Source organism: Fusarium oxysporum, chromosome 4, assembly GCF_000149955.1.
Source record: "Fusarium oxysporum f. sp. lycopersici 4287 chromosome 4, whole genome shotgun sequence".
Lineage (NCBI taxonomy): Eukaryota > Fungi > Ascomycota > Sordariomycetes > Hypocreales > Nectriaceae > Fusarium > Fusarium oxysporum.
Window position 1 is genome coordinate 2,691,274 of NC_030989.1, and position 23,746 is coordinate 2,715,019.

Here is a 23,746-nt window from a genome sequence, read left to right on the forward strand (position 1 = left end):
AAGGAGGCATGACTATAGACCCAGTTAAGGTAAGTCAGAGTGCTATGATACAGGAATCTGGTCGCATTGTTCTCTCTGCATTAGAGCATGGGATTATATTGCGATATATTCTTATACTATGTAACGTGAAAGTCATAACACCCAGTGCGTGCGCAGAATGCGTCGCGCCTCATACTCCAAATGGCATGATGAGGTTTCGTTACCGCATCGCAACACCTACAATTCAATGCTGTGAGCGCCATATTCAATCAATACCAAGAATACTTCTCGCAATTGATGCTGCCTGTTGTCTGTTTTCCGCTTTCGGTGACTTGGGTGATGGTGGCTTCAGCAAGCTTATGCCTGTAAGATGCTTACCTAAGGCATGACGCGGTCCCCTGAACAAGCGAGGGAGCGTGATGTCCATGTTTCAAAGGAGGCAGCCTGAGCTCTTCCATCTTTCTCCCTCTTCTTCTATTCATCAATTACATCGAATCACCATCTCAGTCAATAACCGTCAACAACAATGTCTCGATTCTCTCGCTACGACACCGACGAGGAGCGTCTCCCTGAGGGCATGCAGAGAGTAGGCTACGATGCTGACACTCAGGTCTACACGTTCCGCGACGCCGACGGCAGCTACTGGGAGAGCGCGCCAGGCAATGAATACGGCCAGCTCACAAAGGTCGGCGAAGCTCGTCCTGAAGGTCAAGAGACCGAGACCTTCCTCATGACAAGCCAGCAGCAACGCCCTAAGATGTCGTGGTTCACTGAGATGAAGCCTTTTCTCAACTTTCTCATGCTCGTCATCCTATCGCTCGTCCTGCTCTTCTGGTTCCTCGGCTACAAGGGTTCTTCGCCGGACGAGCGTATTCCCATCGCTGACTGTCCGGAGGGCACGGTGGCGTATGCGATTCACAAGGGCGATACATGCTGGGATATTGCGAACAAGAATGGAGTTAGCGTTGATGACTTGAAGAACAAGAATCCGGACCTTGATTGTGAGGCTCTCAAGATTAACGATCGCATCTGTGTGCCTGGCAAGAAGAGCGTCGATTGAGCACGTCGTACCATGCGTTGTGGACGGGAGTACAAAGTATCACTGGGTAACTGTTGTAGCCGTCAGGTACGGCAAATGATGCGACTTGTCTAAGATTTGAGCTGAGTCAAGTTGAGTCGAAGTGAGCTATGAAGCTGTCTGAACAGAGTTGGTGACGTACAGACTATAGTCTGGGTTAGTGGTGCAGTGGCATCTTCTCTGACGCGTACTGGACATTGCTTGGTGGCAGTTCATAGCAGTGTTATGGCAGTAATATTTCATGCCTGACAGACCGTCAACCAATTCTTGGATGAAGCTGTATCTGATCGCTTGGTGATAAGCATCCGAAACCCAAACTTCTGGGAGCGTATCAATCAGCCTAACGCGTGTCAAGCAGCCAACCAACGTCATCACGGGCCTATCAGCCAACAATCATTGGCCATGGTTCATGGCTGCCATGCACCTGAGCTAGTGCAGCATCTCGGCCGGTGCCAGCAAACTCGAGGGCTTGTCTTGGCTGTCAAGGTTGCATTTATCCGACATCTTCAGCGATGCCTGGAGTAATCAGGCTTCAACAATAACCATCCCATCCCACCAGAGACGAGTCTAGACAAGGCCGACGAAACAAAAGACAACAACACATCACTCCCACCCACCAAAGGCGGTCAAGATCAAGCATTAACTACATACAACTTCATTCGGCGTCTTCTTAACCCGTCAGGGAAATCATCACCACAAAAAGCCCCGCGCTAAAAGTGGAAGAAACGAGGGGCAACACCAGACCCTGGCTTGCCTGGGCCTCCACTGCCAACCAGCGCGTGCACCAGCAAGAGCGGGGCGGCTTGGGAATTTTTTTCTCTTCCATGCTAATTTCGACTCGACTCGAAAGGACCCCAAATAATTTAAAATTTTCGGCGCGGGTCTCTCGCGACTCTTTTCTTTCCTTCTCTTCACTACTATAAACCTTCGGGTTCTTTTCCTTTTTCCTTCTCTCTTTCTCTTTTTTTCTCTGTCGTTTAAGCTTCGACAAAGAAATCATCATGGATAAGGGGAAGCTTGCTCAGCTCCTTGAAGGGAGCCAAGTCCGTAAGTTCTATCATCTACGTCAACGATAAACAGCCGGCAAGCTCTGCTTTCCCTTGCTGCTACTCGTTACCTCGCTACACAAACTTCGATACTAACATTTTCTCTCTCTAGCCAACACAGAGCAGGTCAAGGCCGTTACCGCCGAGCTCCAGAAGAACTTCTACACACAACCCGAGTCGCTGCTCGCCCTCGTCGAGATCTCCCTCACACATGGAGACGCCGGTGTTCGACAGCTCGCCTCAGTCCAGGCTCTTCGTCTGATCCCCAAGTTCTGGGAGAAGACCGCCCAGGACCAGCGACAGCTCGCCCGAAACCACCTTCTTGAGGGTGTCCTCAAGGAGTCCTCCGCTGGTGTCCGCCACTCCCTCGCCCGTCTTATCGCCGGCATTGTCAGCGCTGATATGGAGAATGGTGAGGGTGAGGAGTTCCTCAAGCACCTCCTTCCTCTCACCAACAACGACAATGTTGTTGCCCGTGAGGTTGGTTCATTCCTCCTCTACGCTATCCTCGAGGAGGACCCTACCCACTTCGCCGACCACACACATGAGCTTCTCAAGCTCTTCCAGGCCCGCATTGAGGACCCCCAGAGCAAGGAGGTCCGCATCAACATCGTCCGTGCTATTGGTGCTATCCTCATGATCGTTGAGCCTGAGGAGGACCCCGAGTCCCTCAAGGCAATGCAGAACTTTGTTCCCAGCCTGGTCAACATTCTCAAGGCTACCGTCGAGGCTGAGGATGAGGAGAGCTACAAGATCGTTTTCGAGGTCTTCCACTCTTTCATTGCTTACGACTCTTCCCTCCTTGCCCTTCACCTCCGTGACCTCCTTACCTTCATGATTGAGCTTGGTGGCAACGTCAACGCTGAGGAAGACGCCCGATCTCAGGCTCTTGCTTTCCTCATCCAGTGTGTCCGCTACCGACGCATGAAGATTCAGGGCATGAAGGACATGGCCGCTGAGCTCATGGTCAAGGCCATGCACATTGTTACCGAGCTCGACGCCGATGACGACGAGGAGGACATGTCTCCTGCCCGTACCGCCATCAGCCTCATCGACACCTTGTCCAACGAGCTCCCTCCCCGACAGGCTATTGTTCCTCTCCTCGAGCAATTCCCCCACTTCGCTACCAACAACGATCCTAAGTTCCGTATGGCGGCTATGCTCGCTCTCGGTAACGCTGCTGAGGGTGCTCCTGACTTCATCTCTACTCAACTCCAGCCTCTTCTCCCTACCATCATCTCTCTTCTGGAGGACTCCGAGACTCAGGTCCGACATGCCTCTCTTGTTGGTTTGATCCACCTTGCTGAGGAGATGGCCGACGAGATGTCTTCTCACCACGAGCAGATCATTGCTTCCGTCCTCAAGAACCTCGAGGCTGCCTCTCAGGGCGTCTCCGACAAGAAGAACGTCAGCATCATCCGCTGCGCCTGCGGTGCCCTCGATACCTTTGGTGACGGCATTGACACCAAGATCATGGCCCAGTATGGTCCCAATTTGATTGGCCCCATGGTCCGTCTCCTCGACCACGAGGACTTTGGCGTCAAGGCTGCTGCTGCTTCTGCTATTGGTGCCATCGCTTCTTCCATGGAGAAGGGCTTCGAGCCTTACTTCAAGGATGTCATGTCTTCTCTTGGCAAGTTCGTCTCTATCAAGGAGGGTGAGGAGTCTCTCGACCTCCGAAGCTCCACCTGCGACAGCTTGGGCCGCATCGCCATGGCCGTCGGCTCTGAGTCTTTCCAGCCCTATGTCATGGACCTCATGTCCGCTAGCGAGGAGGCTCTCGGCCTTGACAACCCCCGCCTCAAGGAGACCAGTTTCATCCTGTGGTCCAACTTGTCCAAGGTCTACCACGAGCAGTTCGACCACTTCCTTCCCGGTGTCTTCAAGGGCCTTTTCTCTTCTCTCGAGCTCGAGGAGGAGGAGATCGAGCTTCCCGGTGTTGACGCTAGCCAGCTTGGTGACGGTGCCATCGTCGTTGGTGGCAAGCGTGTTAAGGTCAAGGCTCCCGAGACTCAGGACGATATCACCATCGCCACTGGCGGTGACGAGGACTGGGATGATATCGAGGACCTCGAAGATCTCGGTGCTGTGACTGCTGTCGCTCTTGAGCAGGAGATTGCTCTCGACGTCCTTGGTGATGTCATCTCCAACTCTTGCAACAGCTCCAACCTCGAGACCTACGTTGAGCAGACCATCGAGAAGGTTTCTCCCTTTACCGAGCACACATACGAGGGATGCCGAAAGACTGCCATCTCCACCCTCTGGCGCACCTACGCCCGTGTCTTCCAGGTCTGGGAGGAGGGCGCTGGTGTCAAGTGGGAGGCTGGTCTTCCCCCTAAGCACACTCCCCCTACTTCGCTCATCAGCATGGGCCAGGCTCTTGAGAAGGCCACTATGACCATCTGGTCTGACGACAGCGAACGGTTAGTTTACCCCATTGTCATTTCTGTTTCTGCCAATATGATGAATACCTTGCGTTATACCCAGCTCACTCAGACGCAAAATGCGGTTGCTGAGAAAACGTCTAATCTACTTCTGATTCATGGCACTGTTACTTCTTGTTTCTTGCATTCTGGTCTTGAATCATTACTAATAGTCAAATAGTTCCGTCGTTACCGACATCAACCGCAACGTCGCTGCCACCCTCAAGGCTTGCGGTCCTGCTCTTCTTGCTTCCAAGGATGGCCTCCTCCAGGAGATGGTTTCGGTCGTTGGTCTTATCATTACCCGATCTCACCCTTGCCAGCAAGATCTTGGCGACGAGGAGGAGGAGCAAGAGGTTGATGCCGGTTCTTCCGAGTACGACTGGCTCGTCATTGACACTGCTCTTGACGTCGTTGTCGGCCTGGCTGCTGCTCTCGGCAACAACTTCGGTGAGCTCTGGAAGATCTTCGAGAAGCCTATTCTCCGACTTGCCAGCTCCAGCGAGGACCTTCACCGATCTACCGCTGTTGGCACCATCGCTGAGATTACCAAGTACACTGGCGAGGCCATCACTCCCTTCACTGAGTCTCTTGGCCAAGCTCTTGTCCGCCGCCTCACAGACCCTGACCCTCTGGCCAAGTCTAACGCTGCTTACGCCATTGGCCTCGTTGTCCTCAACTCTGCCGACACCGGCAAGACTTTCCCCATGTACCCTTTTCTTTGGGAGAAGCTCGAGCCTCTCCTGACTGTCAACGAGATGCGCATGACCGACAACGTTGCCGGTGCAGTTTCTCGTATGATGACCAAGAACCCCAACAACGAATTCGTTGCTCAGGCTCTTCCCGCCGTTGTCAATGTCCTTCCCCTCCAGGAGGACTACGAGGAGAACGCTCCTATCTACGACAACATCTTCAAGCTCTACCAGCAGTCCAACCCCACTGTTGAGCAGCTTACTCCCCAGCTTATCAACGTGTTCGAGAAGGTCCTCAGCCCCCCTGAGGAGCAGCTTGAGCCTGAGACTCGGGAGATTCTCCAGCACACCGTCCAGAACCTGTACAAGGCTAAGCCTGACCTCCTGGCCAACAACCCCGGCCTGCTCAAGCTTGCTGGTATTCAGTAAACGGACAAACATCACGACTTGACGAATTTTCGGTTTGGTGGATTACATAAAAGTGACGAACTGCGATATGATTTGATGAAGAAAAAGCACGCACTAGACTACGGTGCGTTGATAGAGTATAACGTAGTAGCACCATGCAAAGCAGCTGCATGGGTATAAAAGGGCATGGGATGGGAAAAGGAAAATTAGGGATGGCAAGCGCTGGGATTTCACGATGAAGCTTTAATGGCTTCGAGGATAGAGGACTTTTGATACCTAGGATTAGAAAGATACCTTTCCATATGGACATTTGTTTCCTTCGTACTGCTTCATAAGTGCACCAGCGCATGCATGTTTGATAGGATGATAACAGAATTGTTATCTTAAAACTTGATCATATAATTCGAAAGTATAACGCCATAGAATGCTACAGAATAATGCAATCACCAAATCCTCTTGGCAACCATCTCATACCTCATCACCTTCTCAAAATCATCCTTCTTCTTTTCCGTCTTCTCAACCCTCTTCCCCGGTCCTTTACCACCCTTCAACCCCTCGTTCCTATCAGCATGAATCCATCGCTGTCTCTCTTCTCCAACCTCAACTTGGCCAAAACCGCCAACTCGTCGTCCACCGGGTGTATCAAAAGATTCAGGAGCACGGCCCTGGTGTTCTGCACGTTTCATCTTTGCATATCTGTTACGGGAGTATTTGAGAAGGACCATGCCTAGAAGGAGTTTGAGAATGAGTAGGACGAGGAAGGCGATGAAGAAGACGACGACCATGGTTACGGCGGCGATGAAGTCGTCGGATGTCCAGGAGTACCATGGGCGGGAGTTTAGGGGTGAGCCGTAGGGATAGCCGTACGTTGCGCGGCCGAGAGAGTCGCGGATAAGAGAGTCGAAGCGGTTGAGGGCGGCTATCATAGCGGGTGATGAGGGTGTGGCTGATTCTTCGGAAAGGGATGTTTGTGTTGATTGGGGGATAGGCATCGGCATAGGCATAGGGAGATGTGTGGACAGAAGCATGTGGTAGGTTTGGATGGAGGCGCGAATAAAGAGACAAGATAGGGGTATGACAGCGAGACCAAGACGCTTGGTCAGAGAGGGAGTCATGAAAGCCTAGGGGCGTTAGTTGTAACACGAGAAGGGATGAGGACGACTTACGTTGGTATAGTAATCTTTACACAAGATATCAAGGATACGGCTGTAGAAAGCTGGCTTGATGTTGTTAAACTTCGTCACATAGGCGTGTTTAATTGTATCGACAAGCATCTCACTACCAATGACAATGAAGAAAGGGGAGAGAACTTCGCCTGACATGAGCCACGAGGGTAGTACAGTAAAGCTGTGTGGTAGGATAGAGGGGCTATGATGGGGTACAGATGTCTCATCATATGACTCCGAGCCAGCACCGGGGACGCTGAGGCCGCCAACCTCGACGACGTTACGCATCCCGATGATGAACAGCATGATCCAAAGCTGGAAACGCTCGACAATGTCGGCGCAGGTGAGCTGGAAGAGATTGTCTTTCTCGAAGCGCTTGAAGACAGTTGACTTGATCTCAACGAATTGGTTCGAGAGAAGAAGAGTCAACAGGGCGTTGGAGTAAGAATTTACGGCAACATTGAGGGTGATGACCTGATAGTACAGTGCAATCGAGTGAAGACAGCAGTATACAAGAGCAAGCATAAACATGCCCAGCGGAAGAAGGACTTTGGAACGACCAGACGCATTACGTGAGAGCGTTTCCGTGCTGAAGAGACACTCCAGAATATCCTGTCCCAGAGCTGAAAGAAGTCGATCGCCGACTTCAAGAATGTTGTATATGACGTAGAGTTTGATGGCGGATTGAGCTCGAATGAAGTGATACATACGACTCGCGTCAAGAGTCATCAAGGCCATGGAACTGCATATTATGACAGCGCCTTGGAGAAGATCAGCTTTGTGAAAGGCCGAGAGATTTGAAGGCATGGACTTCGTCCTCCTATGACGAAATGCTCCAGACTTGGGTTGAGATCGAGACTGCAAAGGCTTGAAGTGTCCGTTTCCATTCCCGTTTCCGTTTGCCTTGAGATCATGACTCCCGTTTTCATCGTTCGAACGACCTCGAGGACGACTTTCACTGCGTGATCTTCCTTCATCAGAGGTCTCATCGGCTCGCGAGGTCCTACCTCTTCGCCAAAGCCGTCCAAGACCATACCACACGAAGCCGAGGAGCCATCGAACTTCTTTAAGGATGACATAGCCCCACCAACGAACTAGCATGCTGACAGCCTGGATAAAGCGCATGGGAAGAATGGTGAAGTTCCAAAGCCAAGCATCGAGACATGCTAGAGCTCCAAAGTTAAGAGTCATTTCAAGATGGGGCGGTAGGAGGATCACATTCTTAAGACGCTCGAATTTGACGGCATTGGATTCATAGGGAATATCGTAAGCGTGGGACTGGTGGATGTATAACGGACTAGGTCTTTGAGCTGCCAATTCCAGCTGTAGATGTGTAGGTAACGACATGGGCGGAAGAGGAATGATCGGTGGAATCGGTGATGGTGGTCGGAGTCCTGAAGAGTCCGTTTGAAGAGGTATAGCTGTTGCAGGTGTCGACCGGGCGCTGAGAACTGGAGATGTTCCACCAGCACCATCGAGGTTGAGATGTAAAGACGTAGGTCGTCCAGTTGAGTTGAAGGAAGAGTATCGTCTCGGTGAAGACGTCCCACTCGAATCACTGCCTAACACTCGACTCGTAGGGGGCGTGGATAGAGTTCTCGCTCCAGGCGATGGGCGTCGGTGAATGTCCATCTGAATATCTCTCGCAGTCCGCAGAGCAGAAGTCAAGCCAGTGCGGGCTTCTACGGCGACACCATTTTGCTGCGCTGGGGGAGTCGCATCATCCAGGCGCATCGTAGGCTGTCGTATAGCCTCGCGCTGATCGAGAAGATGTGATGCAGATTCTTGGTCAATTGACCTCCGTTCTGGCGCGGGGGCCACAGGTAACGACTCAGGAGAGTTTGTGAGGCGCTGCATCTCAGTCGCGGAGAGACGTCGAACATTAGGGTTCGTGGTATTGCTTATCGTACTGCTGCGACTGGCCCTGCCAGAGGGTACAGCAGTACTGTCATCCTGGTCCTTGTCTTTGTCTAGAGTCTCCTCCGCGGGCTCTTGTTCTTGATCCTCGTCATCCTCGACCGCTGGTTCGGAAATAGAAGAGTTGGACTCGACGCGACGCACGCTGCTACTCCTGTGGGAACCTTCTTCAGAAGAGTGGTCTTCGTCGGAGGTGATCGTGGGGATTTTGTCGTTTGTTGTGTCGGCGCATGATGGAGGAGGAGTTGAGGACGGTGATAGAAGCGGTGGGAGGTGATGAGAATTGATGGAATCGACGGAGGCGGCCATCACCAAGGCTGAGGCTCTCGAAGCATGGCTTTTTCCCTCTAGTAATGGGGTTTTCGTAACGAAGGTCAATCAGTTGGAGGTTGTCGCGTGTGGTGAAAGAAGAGACGTTGCAGTGGAAAATGGATTGTCAGCATTGAATCACCATGAGACAAGACGCAACTGAACTGGACTGGAGTGAACCGGTTCACTCGACAGTGGGTGCGCCACAGTGGAGTCGGCACCGAAGGTTCCCCTGAGCGGGAGAGCGTGCTCTGAAGGCACTGAAACTTTGGGGCAGTGGGGGTCCATGCAGGGGTTGTGTCAGTGGCTTGAGATGATAATGGATCCGTGGATCTGGATACCGTGGCGGGAAGAGCATCGCGAATCTGACTTGGTGAAAGCCAAGACGGGTATAACAAATAGTAATTGTAGAACTAATATTGACCAAAACTCCATGCCTCGTGATGTATCTAGATTTTCCTGCAATGCCCAGCACTCCCTCTTGTTTAGCGTGTGCAGGTTCTAGATCCTCTGCCGTCATAAGGTTTCGCTTCAGTCCAAGACAAGGTTTCACTGAGCATGTCATACAACCATTTACATTCTTGAACCTCTATTAAGTATCTTTATACATCATTAACTCATCTACCTGACTCTAAATAAGGTACTCATCAAACCACTGCACGGCCTGGAAGAAAGCCTGCTCCTTGGCAAACTTCTTCTTCTTGTCCTTCAGATCAGCGCGCACAGCAAAACCATGCTCGACGTGAGAGAACAGGTTGATCTGGAAAGGCTTGCCAGTCTCGATCAGAATCTCCTCGGATCGGTGACGCTTTTCGGTGGGGAAGATGTTGTCGGTTTGAGCAGCGGCAATGGAGAGGGGACCGGTGATGGCCTTGAGCTCTTCTTCCTCGACGAACGAGGGGTGAGCGACGTAACCGACGTCGATGCCCGCGTTGTAGTTGCGAATAACGTACTGAGACTGTTAGCGATGTGCTTTTAAGTTGAGGTTAACAGCCGTACCTTGGCGCCGAAGCAGTATCCGACAGCTCCAATCTTAGTAGCACCCTGCTCCTTGAGCGTCTTGATAGACTCAGCGATAATAGGATCGATCTGAGCGGGGGTGTGGGGGTTGTCGCCTTTGGCACCCTTTGTGATCCAGCTCATAATATCAAGACCCTCAGGCATAGGCAGAGGCATAACATCGCCGTTGAAAATGTCGGGAATGATGGTGGTGTAGCCGTTGGCGGCGAATTGGTCAGCCATCAACTTGCTGTTGGTCCAGATTCCGAAGATATCGGCAATGTAGACAATTCCGGTACCCTTATGCGCCTTGTCCGCGGGAGCTGTCGCGATGTAGGCGTCAAGACCGCTATCGAGCTTGATCATCTTGCCGGTGGGCTCGCCTCTGCAAAGGAAGCATTAGATATAAATTGCGCGAACACCATTTTCGGGGTAGACTTACTCATGGCGAACACCCTCGGTGCAGCACTTAGCAGGTTGGTTAGAAGCCATTGTGATAGTAGTTTTCTGTTTCTCTGCAGAGTTGTAGAATGGAGGGGAAATTTCTCGGAGGTTACTTGGCCGAGTTTATATCCTCTTTCCAAGCGGACCCAGGTCCTTCCGAGTGACGCAATTAATCGAGGCCGAGATGCCGTGTTACCCCACAAACAATGGCCATTCCGTGAACTATTCCCGTGTGCTTTCTAAGCAACCTCTCTGTGCTAATTGGTGAAAGGTGGGATATCTGGGTCTGGGAGAGGAGTCTGCTTGTGGATGGTTTTGAAGCTATCCCCATTGGGCTTCATTTTTCGCTTTTAGACTTTAACTCCGACGGGATATACGGATATGGACATTGGGCCAAATGCCGAAATACGAAACTATTCCACGGCATAGCATTTTGACTTTTGAGGAAGTCGGTGTATGTGGGATGTGGTGAATGTCATTCATTATTCGTATAGATGGTATCATTATATGCTCCAGGAATGCAAGTAGTTGTATAGTACACAGCGACAATCTCATCACTTTTGCCGAATGCCCTTGGGTTTTCTCTTCTTGAAGACCACAGTCTGTACACCCGGCTCAGCCTCCTCTGGCTCTGGCTTTATCAGAGGTTCAGCAGGTGCCTCTGTCTTGACGTCGGTGTTATCCTCCGTCTTGACTTCTGTCGCATCTTCCGTCTTTACGGTTGTGTCCGGCGTCCCATCGTCCTCCTTCTTAACATCCGTCGTATCCTCTGTTTCCTCCTTCATAGCCCTAGGCGTAAACGTCGATCCGCTTAGTAACGCATCGAGTTCCTGATCTTCTTGTTGTGGCATAACTTTTGAGTCTCGTCCCCATCGCCTGGGCTTCTTGAACAGTCCGCGCACAGCTTCCTCCTCTTCCTTCTCATCCTCCGTCGCTTCGCGCTTCCGTACACCATTGGCTCTAGCTTCTACCTTTGCTTCTTCATCTTCTTCTGTCTTCGTCTCGATAATTCTTGTATTCGTAACCGTCCACTCTCCAGGCATGGCCATCTCAGGTCGAAAGTCACTCGGCATCGCGACGCCCATGGCAGCAAGCTGTTCTCTCTGTTTCTTCAAAGACGCTTCTGTCGGTGCGCTCTGTTGCGCGCGCGGCGCAGGTCTTGACGATGGGCCTGCCGCTGCAGATGAGGCTCCGACAACTCCATTGAGACGTTCGACTTCCCGCTTGGCGCGGTCTTTTTCGCGTTCTTCTCGCTCGTGGTTGCGGTGCAGGTCGCGGAGGAAGCGCTTCAGCGCGCCTTGATGTTTGGCAGTAGATTCATGGTTTTGGCGCTCGAGTTTTGTGTCGCGAACATAGGTCTCGCAATGCTTGCACCAGTATTTGGGCGTGGATTTCCAGTATTCTGACATTTTGGGTGGTGATGTTGAAAGAAGGTTGCCTGAATGTTTCTAGAATTGGTGGCTTGGGATCAAGGTGCTTATCCTGAGCTGCAAGGCTAATGCACGGGCCTTGAGCGCGCTCCAGGGTAAGCAAACTTCTTTCATGTGAGGAAGTCGATTAGAGCTGATGAAGAAGCCAAGGCAGTGTAAATTTCGCGTTAACTCTAGTCAAAACTAGTATCAAGACTTAGTTTCTATTGCTTTCTATATGGTGTTCTCGAATTATAATTGTCGTTGTCATTCTTGCTGCCACTGGCGCGCTTCTGAGCAATTATCGTGTTTGTAAGACGTAGCAGATCGGCAGTGTAATGACAAAATATTAAACAGCTAAGAACCGTGTGCATGTTTTATGTTTCGAATAAGATAAGTCAAACATAATCTTACATTGCATGAGACCCTTGTAACTAATAAGGGGCGATATCCATTCCTATGGGAATGATCTGTTAATCCCAGAGGTTAGAAGGAAGCGCTTCCTGCATGGTGATCTTTGATGTTTGTGTTTAACGCAATGACATACGTTGCGTCAATATAGACACTGCAGTGTACCGAATATTGTTGGAACAAGAGTCGAGTCATCAATATTGATTGCTCGAAGCTATCCTTGGGCGAGTCAGCACCAGCTCAAGCCGACAAGGACCCTGCATCTTTTCTCCGAATGGGCTAAGATACGCGAACGAATGATCCAAGCGGTTTCACGTTTCGTTTCGACAATCTGATGATCTAGATCCCATCTCAAACCGAAGATACCCTATCTGTAATAGTATAATAATAAATATCTTGACCAAACAAGCATAAGCTTCATCACCTCCCTCAGTCGGAGAATATCGCAATGCTGCCGTGCTCTGAAAAAGCGTTAGCCCAGCCGCCGTGTCCCTTGCATCATCCCTGGATCCCAACATCCATCAGTGGAGCATCGCTCAAAGTTCAATACGATGTCGTACGTATTGTAAATAACGCAAAACTCAGTTCATTACAATTTGCTTGGCGCTTACAGCGTTGGCCGCCAATAAGCGCATCCTAGACGCATTGCCTATTCTGGGTCTCGAGTAAGCGATGATTCGGCGGTGGCGGAGAATGAGGCAAAGATGGCGAGAAACTTGGCGGTCGCTCTGCCGTTGAGCCGCAAGCTTGGGATGCTGGGCGGGTTTGAACTTCATGTCATGGCGGGTGAATGAAACAAGGGATTGTGCGAAAAGACCCTGGATTCGTGAGGTGCCATAGCGCACGAGGATATAAACTTTCCTTTTCCTTGATGATCTGAACCATGCAAACTTGCTTCCATCAACAATGTTCGTCATATCACATCTCACTTCAAGCTCAGCCTCCAACCTTGCAATCCATTATGTAAATGAGTCCCTTAAACCGGGTTGCTTCTGATTGTCCATTGGATTCTCTTCACACAAGATCGGGGGCCATCCCTATAGCGAGGTCGTCGGGTCCAGCTGCCGATTCTGGTCTTTGACAGCGGAATGTCTGTGTGAACCGCACCATATTTCTTCCTGTATCCACAAAATCCACTGTCAGACTCTTTAACGAATCATGTACTGCTTGTCTTTGATTGTTTCTACAGGGTATCGAGAAAACTCTGCAGAGTTTCTCAGCCGAGGATCCACTGGTTCCTCAATTTCTTGCGCCTTTGCCGCAAACGAATCATGAAGTACGTCACGTGAGACGACTGCGCACGTGATCTTTCGATGAGCTGAACAGAAGAGTTTGAGACTGTGACGTCAGGCGCTGTCTTGGCATTTCATCTCGTAAACTTCCTTCGGATCGCCATTCCGTGAACAAGTTTTATAAGTCATGTTATAGCAACAACAACAACGAGAGCGGTACGTATCCAATGCGATGCGACGATCTCGGCGACATGCGAAACGAACATCATGGAGAAGGAGAAGCTTAATTTGCAAGACGCGTTGAACGGACTCGTCTCATCCTTGAGCTCATGAGGTTGTTTGATGGGTACGCTCTTCCTGATGAGAGAGGTTCAGTGGAGAAAACCAGTTGCCTCCGCCTCCTCTAATATCGACGATATCCACCATCTTCACTCGGACTCGTCCTCTCGCTTCTCCAGTTACTTAACGAGACTCCATAATGACGCGATGTCTGCAATTCTCGCTCTCACTCCTCAACAAGGGTTCATCACCATCGAAGGATTGCAACCACCAACGACCCACTGAGCTCTCCACCACCACCATGTCTGAGTCTCGACTTGTGGGTTTTGCCTTGCTGTGTTCTTCTGGGATCGTCTCTATGAGTTCCATTCTCATAAATCCCTTTGCTCTCGCTCTCTCTTGAACTTCTACTTTCTCTCTCTTCATCCCCATCTCCCATCTCCACATGTTCGCAACCCCGGATCACTTCTGAGGTTGACAAGTGGTTTTGTGCTGTCTCATCAACTAACAGCAACTCGGCCGAATCGTCTCCAACATGTCCTCCGACTCGGAAAAGGCCTCCAAGAGGGCCGAGAGCCCCAGCCCCATCGTCGAGAATGATGGTGGTAACGCTGATGGCCTTCATCGCCGTCTCAACAATCGTCAAGTTCAACTCCTCGCTATCGGAGGCACTATTGGTACTGGTTTGTTCATCGGTATCGGTGCCGGTCTGGCCAAAGGTGGCCCTGGCAGTCTCCTCGTCTGCACAGCTCTCTACGCCATGGTTCTCGGTCTCACCAACAACTCTATCGCTGAGATGAACACTTATATGCCTGTCTCTGGCGGTTTCATCCGTCTTGCTGGTCACTGGGTTGATGATGCCCTTGGCTTCATGGTCGGATGGAACTTCTTCTTCTACGAGGCTCTCCTGATCCCCTTCGAAATCGTCGCTCTGAACCTCGTTGTTTCATTCTGGAGTGACAATATTACTGACGCTGGCCCAACTGCTGGCTTCATCATCGCAGTCATCATCGCATATGGGTAAGGCTTAAACCCCGAGCTGCATCCTGATGAACATCGTCACGGATGCGATCCATGGTTTCTTTCCTCAATTCTGCTTCCCTCCCTCTCCCTGTCTATGTGTGAATGCATGCTAAACATTCGTCTCCTCTTCTAGTGTGTGCAATATTCTTGCTGTTGGTGTCTTTGGTGAAGCTGAGTTCTGGCTGGCCCTTGGCAAGGTCCTCCTGATCTTTATCCTCTTCATGTTTACGTTCGTGACGATGGTCGGGGGTAACCCCCAAGGTGACGCTTATGGCTTCCGCTACTGGTCCAATGCGCATGACGCATTCGCGACATTCCGAACCGAAGGTGATCTTGGACGTTTAGAAGGATTTATGGGTGCCTTGGCCTCCGCTGCCTTCTTTGTCGTCGGTCCTGACTACATTTCTATGGTCGCCGCCGAATCTAAGCACCCTAGCCGATATGTCAAGACTGCCTTCAAGACCTGTTACTTCCGTTTCGGTCTCTTCTTCATCGGCGCTGCCCTGACTTGTGGCATCGTTCTTAGCCACACTGATGAGACACTTGTTGAGGTCCAATTTGGCAGCGGATCCGGCGGTGGCACTGCTGCTGCCTCTCCTTGGGTCATCGCTATGTCCAACCTCGGTATTGAAGGATTGCCCCATCTAGTCAATGCGCTTCTTTTCACGACTATCTTCTCTGCCGGCAACACGTACACATACTGCGCAACCCGCTCCCTGTACAGTCTCGCCCTCGACGGACGTGCCCCTGCCTTCCTCCGCAAGACCACCAAGAGTGGTATCCCTATCTGGTGTTTCGCCGTCACCATGGTCTTCCCTCTGTTGGCCTTCCTTCAGCTCGACAGCTCCTCCGCCGAGGCTCTGACTATCCTTCTCGCCCTCATCACCGGTGGCGGTATCGTGGATTATATCACCATGAATATTACCTTCCTCTTCTACTACCGTGCGTGTAAGGCCCAGGGCATTGATCGCAAGAAGATGCCCTACTTTGGCTATTTCCAGCCCTACTGTGCCTGGATCGCTCTTATCCTTCACACAGTCGTTTGCTACACCTATGGATACACATCCTTGGCCCCCTTCGACGCGAAGAACTTCTTCTCCAACTACACCATGCAAATCATTGCTCCCTTCATGTACCTAGGATGGAAGCTTGTCAAGCGCACCAAGATCGTCAGTGCCAAGGAGTGCGATATTGTCTGGGAGCGACCTGTTATTGATGCCTATGAGGAGCGTGCTATGATTGTAGACCCCCCTACTGGCTTCTGGGAGGAGATCATTGGCCTTGTTGGTATCAAGAAGAACAAGAAGAAGAACGCCGCTGAAGTCCATGTCTGAGCGTGCACCTGGAAACGGTGAACGTGAATGAAGAATGACGCTGCAACATTTATGATGCGCAGAAGCAGTGAGCCAGTTCGACAATCGTCGCGACTGAGAAGAGGTCAAGCTCCGCTTATCATCATCGAAGCGCAGATATCGTGGACAGAACCCTGCTGCGCCGCCTGAAGTTACAGGCGGCATAAAAGATACCCAAACGTCATTCCCCAATGGGTCGAGTGACGATAGCTTGTATGAATTAGAGTATATATACGAATATATGAATGAACATATCCTGCTATGATTGATCTATTCGCGCCTCCCAACGACATGCTCATCCAGTGTTGCGAACCACTGAGAAGCGGAGATTTCTGTCTCCTAGGTTTGGGCTAATTTACCTAAATTCTTTTGTCGCTAAGATTTCCTGGTCCGAAATTTTCTTGCCTCCCTTACTCCCCCTAGAGCAGGCGGATAACGCACCGGAGGTAGGTGGGGACTAACGGCCCGAAAGGCCAGCTCCGTACTTTCTGACCGGTGCCGGACGCCGAGTGGATCCTCCGGGAGGGAGCATATGATCCACTGAACGCAGCGTTACAATTTCTTTGCTTTGTCCTCATCGGCATTTTTGCGAGCTCGGTTAAAGCTATAGATGATCCACTGTTGGTGTGCTTGGTCGGATGTTGGCTATCAGTCTTGCGGCGCTGAGTGACCGTTGCGTCTTCCTCAGCAATAGCCCTGACATTCAACACTCGACATGCTGCCACATCTCTCTTTTGTTCGCACCAGTTGAGTATCTCGAACAGTGCTTGACTTGTACTCAATTTCAACCCAATGTCTTCGTTTGGCGTATTCCAAGATGCTATCAACAGAACTCCTCTTTTGCCATCGCCATGGGACCCGAGCAACCCATACTCCACACCAGTTCTTGATCTCCGTCTCTTCATTCAACAGATTGAATGGAATTCGCCTTTTTTCTGTGTACCTGCCAACAAATAACCATTGTCGAATGACAAAATCTGGGTTTGCAGTACTGAGAGAGGAATTCTTGGGTTTACAAAGATAGTCAGGCACCTTAGCGCCATGAATCATGAGAAACTTGACTGCCTCCAATCTGTGACTTTGAATGGCAGCATTCAGGGGCGATCCGTGTTCACGACAATGGTGTTCAAGATCACCAATCCCAAGCTTGATGAGGTTCTGGATCGCCGTGACAGAACCCCAGCAGGCTGCTCGACATAGCAAACTATGAGCACCGGGGGTTCGCAGGCCACACAGCTGGCGAACACCCTCAATCTTGACCGAAGGTTTGACATACCGGAGTTTGTAGGTTATCGCGACCAAGGTGTCTACTCCGTTGGAGAAGAAATGGTCAGGCCAGCTGCTGAGCTTTCCCACTTGTAAATCGAGTCTCATGTTCAACATGAATAACAAATAACACCGGCAAGGGCTTGTAAAAAGACAATGGGAAGCGGAATAACCGAACTTATCACATAAGTATAGATCGACGCCATGGTTTAGAAGTTGATTGAAGAGCCCAATGTTGGGTTTGGTGCCTGGGACACAAGTCCATAATGTCATGAGCATGAGGAGATTTCTTGCCTCAGAGTTTATTCGATTGCTCGGTAGACCTGCCGCGAGAAGGATATCGACAACCTTCCATGACTTTTGTACGAAAGCTACATCGAGGAGCTCGTGGGATGAAGTATTCTTCACGTCGACATGGGCACCGCGACTGAGGAGGAGCTCTACAACTTCTGCTGAACCGTGCTCAGATGCAACAAAAAGAGGTGTGCAATTTCTGTCTTCAGCTATGTTAACGTCGGCTCCGTGAATTAGTAGAGCATTTGCCGCTTTCACATTATTTTGCGCAGCTGCAAGAAAAAGAGGTGTTCGGTTCGGATAAAGGGTATCCCCTTGATTGATGATGGCACTGAGCGAGTCAAGTGTTGAGGTGCTCTCGAAGATGCGGCTGCCTGATATGTCTTTGAAGAGCTTCCTATGTAGGCATCCTGACTTAGTAACTTGATGATTTACTTACGTGACTTCGCCTTGGCCTAAGGCCTTGCCCTGAAGCTTGTTCAACATTATCATGAGTCCGTCTGTGTTATGTGAAGCGAGAGGTATGTCGAGAACACTGTGTTTGTGTGAGCCGGCTCCTCCCTCTGCAAGGTATGCATCCAATAATGTTGGAAGAAGGTGGTTAAGGTTCGGTAGCTCCAGGAAAAGATCGAGAACTGTACAATAGGCGTCCTTATTAGGATGAGCCATGATGGTTGAAACAGGCGCACCCATTCTAATTAACCACCCCATCACCTTGTAATAACCTTGGATTATGGCCAGAGCTAACGGCGTCAGAAGTATGGCAAAGGGCAGCTCACACTCCAGCGGGCAGCCGAGACCGTAAAGCTTCTCACAAGTCTGTACATCATCCTGAAGAATAGCCCAATGGAATGAATACGCCAGAGCAGGCATACCGCATGACGTTTGTGAAAGGATGCCGAATCGATGTAAGGATTGCATAGCCTCGGAGAACCTGGGTTCATACAAAATGAGGGACAGGGCTTTACTACTTGTCCAGTATTCTTCCGTTTTGCAAAAAGGCAGGAGAAGACAAACAGCCTCGAGGTGTAATCGAGTCGCTGCCGCACAAATAGCCATCTCATGGGGCTTAGATGTCATTTTTAGCGCAACATCAACGTCGTCCAAGTCAAGAAGTTCCTCCAAAACCGTTACCGAGTTCATCTCTGCGGCTAAATGCCACACAGTCCTACCCAAGTTATCGGTATTGAGGGTTGATCCACCAAAGCGCAATAACGCTTGAAGAGCACCGCAGGTATTCTCCCGACAGCACATATGAACTGGCTTGAAACCGTCTGGTCTATCAGCACGTGGATCCAAGCCGAAGGCTAAAAATGGGCCCAAAACTCGATAAGATCTCTCGAGTAATGCAAGATGAAGAGCATTCCAGCATGGATGCTCGGGGTCAATGTCTGTCGACTGGGCCAGTTTAGCTCCCCGCGTGCTAAGGAAAGAGTTCATCCCAGTTTCATCATTTAGTTTGATAAGTGAATGAATATACGCAAGGACTTCCTCATCACTGGCGCCATCTAGAGATTGCTCTTTTGGTGACTGGGGTGGTATCTTTTCGCCTGTTCTGAAGATTAACTCTCCGGTTTCATGGCGAAGAATAAACCTTGGAGAACCTGGCGCATTATTGTTACCAAGGACTTTGAAGAATTGTGGAAAGCGGGACCACATTTGAGAGGTCTCGGAGGTGAAGGAAGGCATCTGTAGGTACTGATTAATACCGAATGCTGAAGAGTTGCACATCTTGAGCCGTGATAGACACACCAGCCTTAACAAGCTCGATAAAGATTTCCTAATTGTTGGTAAAGTTGTTAGGACATGACAAGGTGAGAGATATGATAGTTCCCGATGGTAACGGGGTGGTAAGGGGCGAGATTGAGGAGTTCAGCAACAAATGCACTGTTCGTAGTCGAGCCACGTGTCCAACATGGAAGTTTCTCCGATCAGTAATGGGACCCTCGGATATAATGTCATTGTCTCGTAAGTCCAGAAAATTATAAAAGAAACCTCGGCCGCCAAGGGCACAGTGTAACGGAGTCCCAAATTTGCTGCATGCTAGTACATCAGAGCCACCTTCCAGCAACTCCTAGCATGCATCAGGCATACTGAATGCAGCTGCCATATGAAGAGGGGTAAATTCGGGCCTAAGAACTGCAGCGATAACTTGCGATAGAATCTTTATTGGCTCGGATGAGGCTTCTATGGATGAGGGATGATGACAGAATATGAAGTCAATTGCCCCCAGACAGAAAGCAGGCGTTTTGGACGGATGCAGGAGCTTTCGTAGGAGCTTACGCGTTCTGTCTACCATTTTTGAGGTTGTCGCATATGCCACCCAAGTGAGTACTGACGGTTCGTAAAAGGTTCTGCGCCTGCGTTGCGCAAGAATACAGCTGATAGCGCGTGTTGTGTCGCGAGTTGGCGGGAATCGCTCTATATCCTCCATGGTGAGGAAGCGTAGGCAAAGGAAATAAAAGAAGTCTATACCGTCTTCATGCGAAACAGCGTACTCCTTGAGTTGTGGATATTCATGATTGGAGTTGCGAGTCTTCAGCGAGTGAAGATATTCTTTGACTGTAAAGTGTGCAAACTGGATTCTAGTTTTACCACCATTGAAGGAACCGGATTTGCTGACTCGAACAAGGCTACTGCACCATCGCAGCAATTCCTCTTCTTCTACAATCTCATCATCTTCGAGAGTCGTTGCATCTTCTTCCAAGGAGATGGCCTCGCAAATCTCTTCAAAACTGAGTGAGACGAAAGAAGTTGCGAGCATTAAATATTGCTTTATTCACTAGCCGCTTCACTGTATCATCGTAACCATCAATTCTCAGTAATATCCGATCATAAGTTGCATAGAGTGAAGGGGGGAGTTTGCTCAAGGCTTCACGCCGAGCTCTGTCTGTTGGGAGTTCGCACATGTAGTCCAGTTGGCAGGCTACCCAGCGAAACCTAGAGACCGCTTTAGTAGGAATGAGTGGTATCAGAGCGAGCGTGACTTACATTCCTTTAGCTCCCCCGACCAGTCTTGTCATAATAAGGTCTTTCAAACTCTGGTCACGAAGCCTCAACTGTTTCGAAGCAATCCTTTCACTAAGTTCCGAGGCAACATATAGTTGTAGATCCTCAGTATGAGCCTTAATCTCGACGTGCGGGAAGTCATTCTTGAGGCGTTGACGTATAATAATCTCGTCCCGACTTGACAGTGCCATGTTGATAACATCATAACCCTGTAATAGCGAAAGCTTGGCCAAACACTCTACATTTGCTGCAACACGATGGTCACACTCGTCAAGACCATCAACAATTATATAAGTCCGAGTGAAGCAAGCACAGATGAGATGTAGTTTCTGAGCGAGTGTCTCGGCCGTGGGCCTTGCAGAAAGATCACGGCCTGAGAATAGTTGGTCGTGATATTCTTGTAAAATTTGAAACGCGCTTTCGCTCTGCATTTCAAGTTGCATGCAGAGAGACGAGAGAATGGTCGTTGAGTGTTGAGAAGACTCGTTCTTGTAGGTGCAGAAGAAGTATGCGACTGCTTTTCTTGTGTCTTGGGCATTTCTCTGCAAACACTCCTCGATCATGGCTACGGCAAGGACAGATTTCCCTGCACCAGGTATGCCGCTGCACCAGAGCCTTGAACCGGGAGTAGAGTACCAGAAGTCAAAATCTGGACCTTGGGTAAGCCAAAGACCTGTGAGCCCCTGTCGCAGCTTTCTGTTCGTCTCGTATTCGCCTCTGGGATTTACTCGCCCAAAGTCGCGTAGAACTTGATTCCTTTTGGCATCATGAGAAATCTTGACTTGGATATCCAAGATCCTCTCCGCAGTGAGACTGATCTTGTCAAGGCCATTCTTTATTTCGTCTTGTCGCGATAAGCAATGTTTAAGCATAGCCAGAGAGTCGGCGGCAAGAGCTGTGTGAATGATCTGGTTGTAGCGCTGTACGTCTTGGATCATTTCCTTGGACTCGGTCGACGTGAAAGGCCATTTTAGTCGAGCATACAGTCTTTGGTGCTCAGAACCCGAATCTAAGGAAGCTTCTGTGCGCGAAAGGCCCGTCTCCAAGCGCCTCAGTAGTTGGTGGCAATCGTGGAGATAATGCGGTTGAAGAACAGACGACGACTCGTGAACAGCAGCAGTTGGTTCAGGTGGTTCAGTCTCTTCTAGGTCAAAAGCGACAAGGGAAAGATTATGCAAAATAACAGAGAGGCTCCTGATTTCGCGAATGAGGTTTCCAACCTCTGTTGATGCACCTCTGTAGCTCTTGACGTATTTGGTACCTGACCGAAAGATGAGATCGGCAAGGGCAACTAACCCAGCGATGCTCGCTGAGATGGAAAGAGGGTCCGCCACTGAGATGAAAACGGCAAGAATGAAAAAAGAAGAAGGAAAAAAGAAAACAAAAGCAAGGGCAAGAATGAGATTTGGAGTTGAACTCGATCGATTGAAGAGAGGAGCATAAGTTAGAAGCTGGTACGGGCTTCAGCTACTGCTGTCAGCTCAGAGCCTTGTCAGCCCGCATCATGTTGGCAGACAATGGTGTATTGCCCAACCAAGTCATTGGAGCGAAAGCCCGTTCGCGAACAGGCTTCCTTGGACATAGGAGGGCATGAATGGTTTCTGAGTTACCCTTCTGAATGCGACAAGTGAAACACGGCGCTTATTATACTGCACAAAACTAAGCCTGTAAGCGCACTTCCAGATGAAGTCAGCACCTCCTAGCGAGACTGGTCTCGGCCCAAGACATGGCCCAGAGATGAAAATAGCGACACAGAGCCGTTACAAGCTAGCGCTAAATTACTGCTACCGAAGACCTCCCAGGGAGTAAAAACTTCTGATATTGAGCTAGGGTGCTCACATTAACTGGTCTCAAGGCCTGCTAAAATATACTTAACTTAAGGTACTAAGCTAAGCCTTTTCATCACTTACGATGGAGGTTGTAGGTTTTCTTGCCTCCTACCTTAGCCACCAAAGGGTTGCCCAATTGCTGCTGGCGGCTTACAGGTAAGGCGACCTCAGCAACCCAACTTAAATAACCAAGACCACAAGTATTATTCATTAGGTACCTGTGTCGCCTCTGAGTGTCGCTGCATAATGTTTGATGTCAATAATGAGACTGACTTTGGGACTATTTTGCCAACAATTCGCAACGGATCTTGCACCTGCCATCGCTCTCTTTGGTGAAAAAGTTACGAAGCATCTTCTCAGCTAGTCAACTACGATTCTTGGTGATATCATTTTCGCAGTTCGTCCTCTGGGAATAATCACAGCCGTCGCATCCTGCATGCCAACAGTATATTCCTCACATCCGTCATTGGAAGAGCGCGCGAGCCTCATGGCATGCTCCGAGGTCTAACTTTGCTCCTCTACCAGCGAAAATGTACGTGAGCTTGGTCAAATAGAGGAATCTATATGGTCTTTGGGTGGCCAAAAATACTCGAATTCAGGTAAACATGCCTAGCAACCCTCGAGAGTACCGGCCCAACTTCGACTCTCCTGACTCTGAGATATCCGCAAAGTGTAGCATCGAGTCCACCATAGAATTCTTGATAGGATCGAATGGAAGAGTCAAGTTGGACTAGCATTGTCTGGACTGCCATCTACTACAATAAAGCAAGACCAGAAACGAGACGGATCATGGAGAAGCGTCTCTTCTTCCGAGTTTCTTCGTCTTCCAATTTCGACCATTTTGTCAAAATTGCATAACAATGTCACGAGAACAACCCCAGGAATAGAGATTTCCTCCGAAGTCGACATCGAAGGTGGCATCATTGACAATGCTAAGAAAATGGCGAACTCGACCAGAGACAACAAATTACGTACACATCAGACACAACACCTAGTATTCAGAAGAAACAATGAAGGCAATGACCAAGACGGCTTTTATCCCGATAAAAACAGAAATTTCGCTTCATTCCCAAACTTGGCGCTGATGGGTCTTTCGGGACTGTGGTCAGCAGCCCAGTTTCTTCGTTTACGCAACCTGGACTACGAGATACAAAGCCAGCGTTTACAAAGACAAAAGGATT

General features: G+C 49.9%; 10 protein-coding genes across 10 annotated transcripts; 4 read left to right on the plus strand and 6 right to left on the minus strand.

Moving 5' to 3' along the window:
• Positions 1–505: 505 nt before the first annotated feature.
• FOXG_03822 (uncharacterized protein) lies at positions 506–1,039 on the plus strand (the record flags this gene model as incomplete). The annotated part of the gene is made up of 1 exon (XM_018381695.1): positions 506–1,039. One exon carries the CDS (start codon positions 506–508, stop codon positions 1,037–1,039), a length of 534 nt encoding a protein of 177 aa, XP_018238248.1.
• A 1,019-nt stretch (positions 1,040–2,058) lies between these two features.
• On the plus strand, positions 2,059–5,647 carry FOXG_18667 (uncharacterized protein; the record flags this gene model as incomplete). Its single annotated transcript, XM_018398804.1, has 3 exons — positions 2,059–2,104; positions 2,216–4,526; positions 4,708–5,647. The coding sequence occupies 3 exons, from the start codon at positions 2,059–2,061 to the stop codon at positions 5,645–5,647; spliced, it is 3,297 nt and encodes a 1,098-aa protein (XP_018238249.1).
• A 273-nt stretch (positions 5,648–5,920) lies between these two features.
• On the minus strand, positions 5,921–9,171 carry FOXG_03825 (uncharacterized protein). Its single transcript, XM_018381696.1, has 2 exons — positions 6,793–9,171; positions 5,921–6,747 (listed from the first exon to the last, which is right to left on the minus strand). The coding sequence occupies exons 1-2, from the start codon at positions 9,016–9,018 to the stop codon at positions 6,070–6,072; spliced, it is 2,904 nt and encodes a 967-aa protein (XP_018238250.1). The 5' UTR covers positions 9,019–9,171; the 3' UTR covers positions 5,921–6,069.
• A 233-nt stretch (positions 9,172–9,404) lies between these two features.
• On the minus strand, positions 9,405–10,756 carry FOXG_03826 (uncharacterized protein). The gene is made up of 3 exons (XM_018381697.1): positions 10,460–10,756; positions 10,018–10,402; positions 9,405–9,970 (listed from the first exon to the last, which is right to left on the minus strand). Exons 1-3 carry the CDS (start codon positions 10,507–10,509, stop codon positions 9,650–9,652), a joined length of 756 nt encoding a protein of 251 aa, XP_018238251.1. The 5' UTR covers positions 10,510–10,756; the 3' UTR covers positions 9,405–9,649.
• Positions 10,757–10,811: 55 nt separating this feature from the next.
• On the minus strand, positions 10,812–11,964 carry FOXG_03827 (uncharacterized protein). Its single transcript, XM_018381698.1, has one exon. The coding sequence runs from the start codon at positions 11,868–11,870 to the stop codon at positions 11,016–11,018; it is 855 nt and encodes a 284-aa protein (XP_018238252.1). The 5' UTR covers positions 11,871–11,964; the 3' UTR covers positions 10,812–11,015.
• A 406-nt stretch (positions 11,965–12,370) lies between these two features.
• On the minus strand, positions 12,371–13,497 carry FOXG_18668 (uncharacterized protein). The gene is made up of 2 exons (XM_018398805.1): positions 12,798–13,497; positions 12,371–12,742 (listed from the first exon to the last, which is right to left on the minus strand). Exon 1 carries the CDS (start codon positions 13,196–13,198, stop codon positions 12,863–12,865), a length of 336 nt encoding a protein of 111 aa, XP_018238253.1. The 5' UTR covers positions 13,199–13,497; the 3' UTR covers positions 12,371–12,742; positions 12,798–12,862.
• Positions 13,498–13,855: 358 nt separating this feature from the next.
• FOXG_18669 (uncharacterized protein) lies at positions 13,856–14,077 on the plus strand (the record flags this gene model as incomplete). Its single annotated transcript, XM_018398806.1, has 1 exon — positions 13,856–14,077. One exon carries the CDS (start codon positions 13,856–13,858, stop codon positions 14,075–14,077), a length of 222 nt encoding a protein of 73 aa, XP_018238254.1.
• A 250-nt stretch (positions 14,078–14,327) lies between these two features.
• Positions 14,328–16,149, plus strand: FOXG_03828 (uncharacterized protein; the record flags this gene model as incomplete). Its single annotated transcript, XM_018381699.1, has 2 exons — positions 14,328–14,812; positions 14,949–16,149. The coding sequence occupies 2 exons, from the start codon at positions 14,328–14,330 to the stop codon at positions 16,147–16,149; spliced, it is 1,686 nt and encodes a 561-aa protein (XP_018238255.1).
• A 1,918-nt stretch (positions 16,150–18,067) lies between these two features.
• On the minus strand, positions 18,068–19,458 carry FOXG_18670 (uncharacterized protein; the record flags this gene model as incomplete). The annotated part of the gene is made up of 2 exons (XM_018398807.1): positions 18,068–18,101; positions 18,167–19,458. 2 exons carry the CDS (start codon positions 19,456–19,458, stop codon positions 18,068–18,070), a joined length of 1,326 nt encoding a protein of 441 aa, XP_018238256.1.
• Positions 19,459–19,801: 343 nt separating this feature from the next.
• Positions 19,802–21,674, minus strand: FOXG_03829 (uncharacterized protein; the record flags this gene model as incomplete). Its single annotated transcript, XM_018381700.1, has 2 exons — positions 19,802–20,462; positions 20,719–21,674. The coding sequence occupies 2 exons, from the start codon at positions 21,672–21,674 to the stop codon at positions 19,802–19,804; spliced, it is 1,617 nt and encodes a 538-aa protein (XP_018238257.1).
• Positions 21,675–23,746: the final 2,072 nt, after the last annotated feature.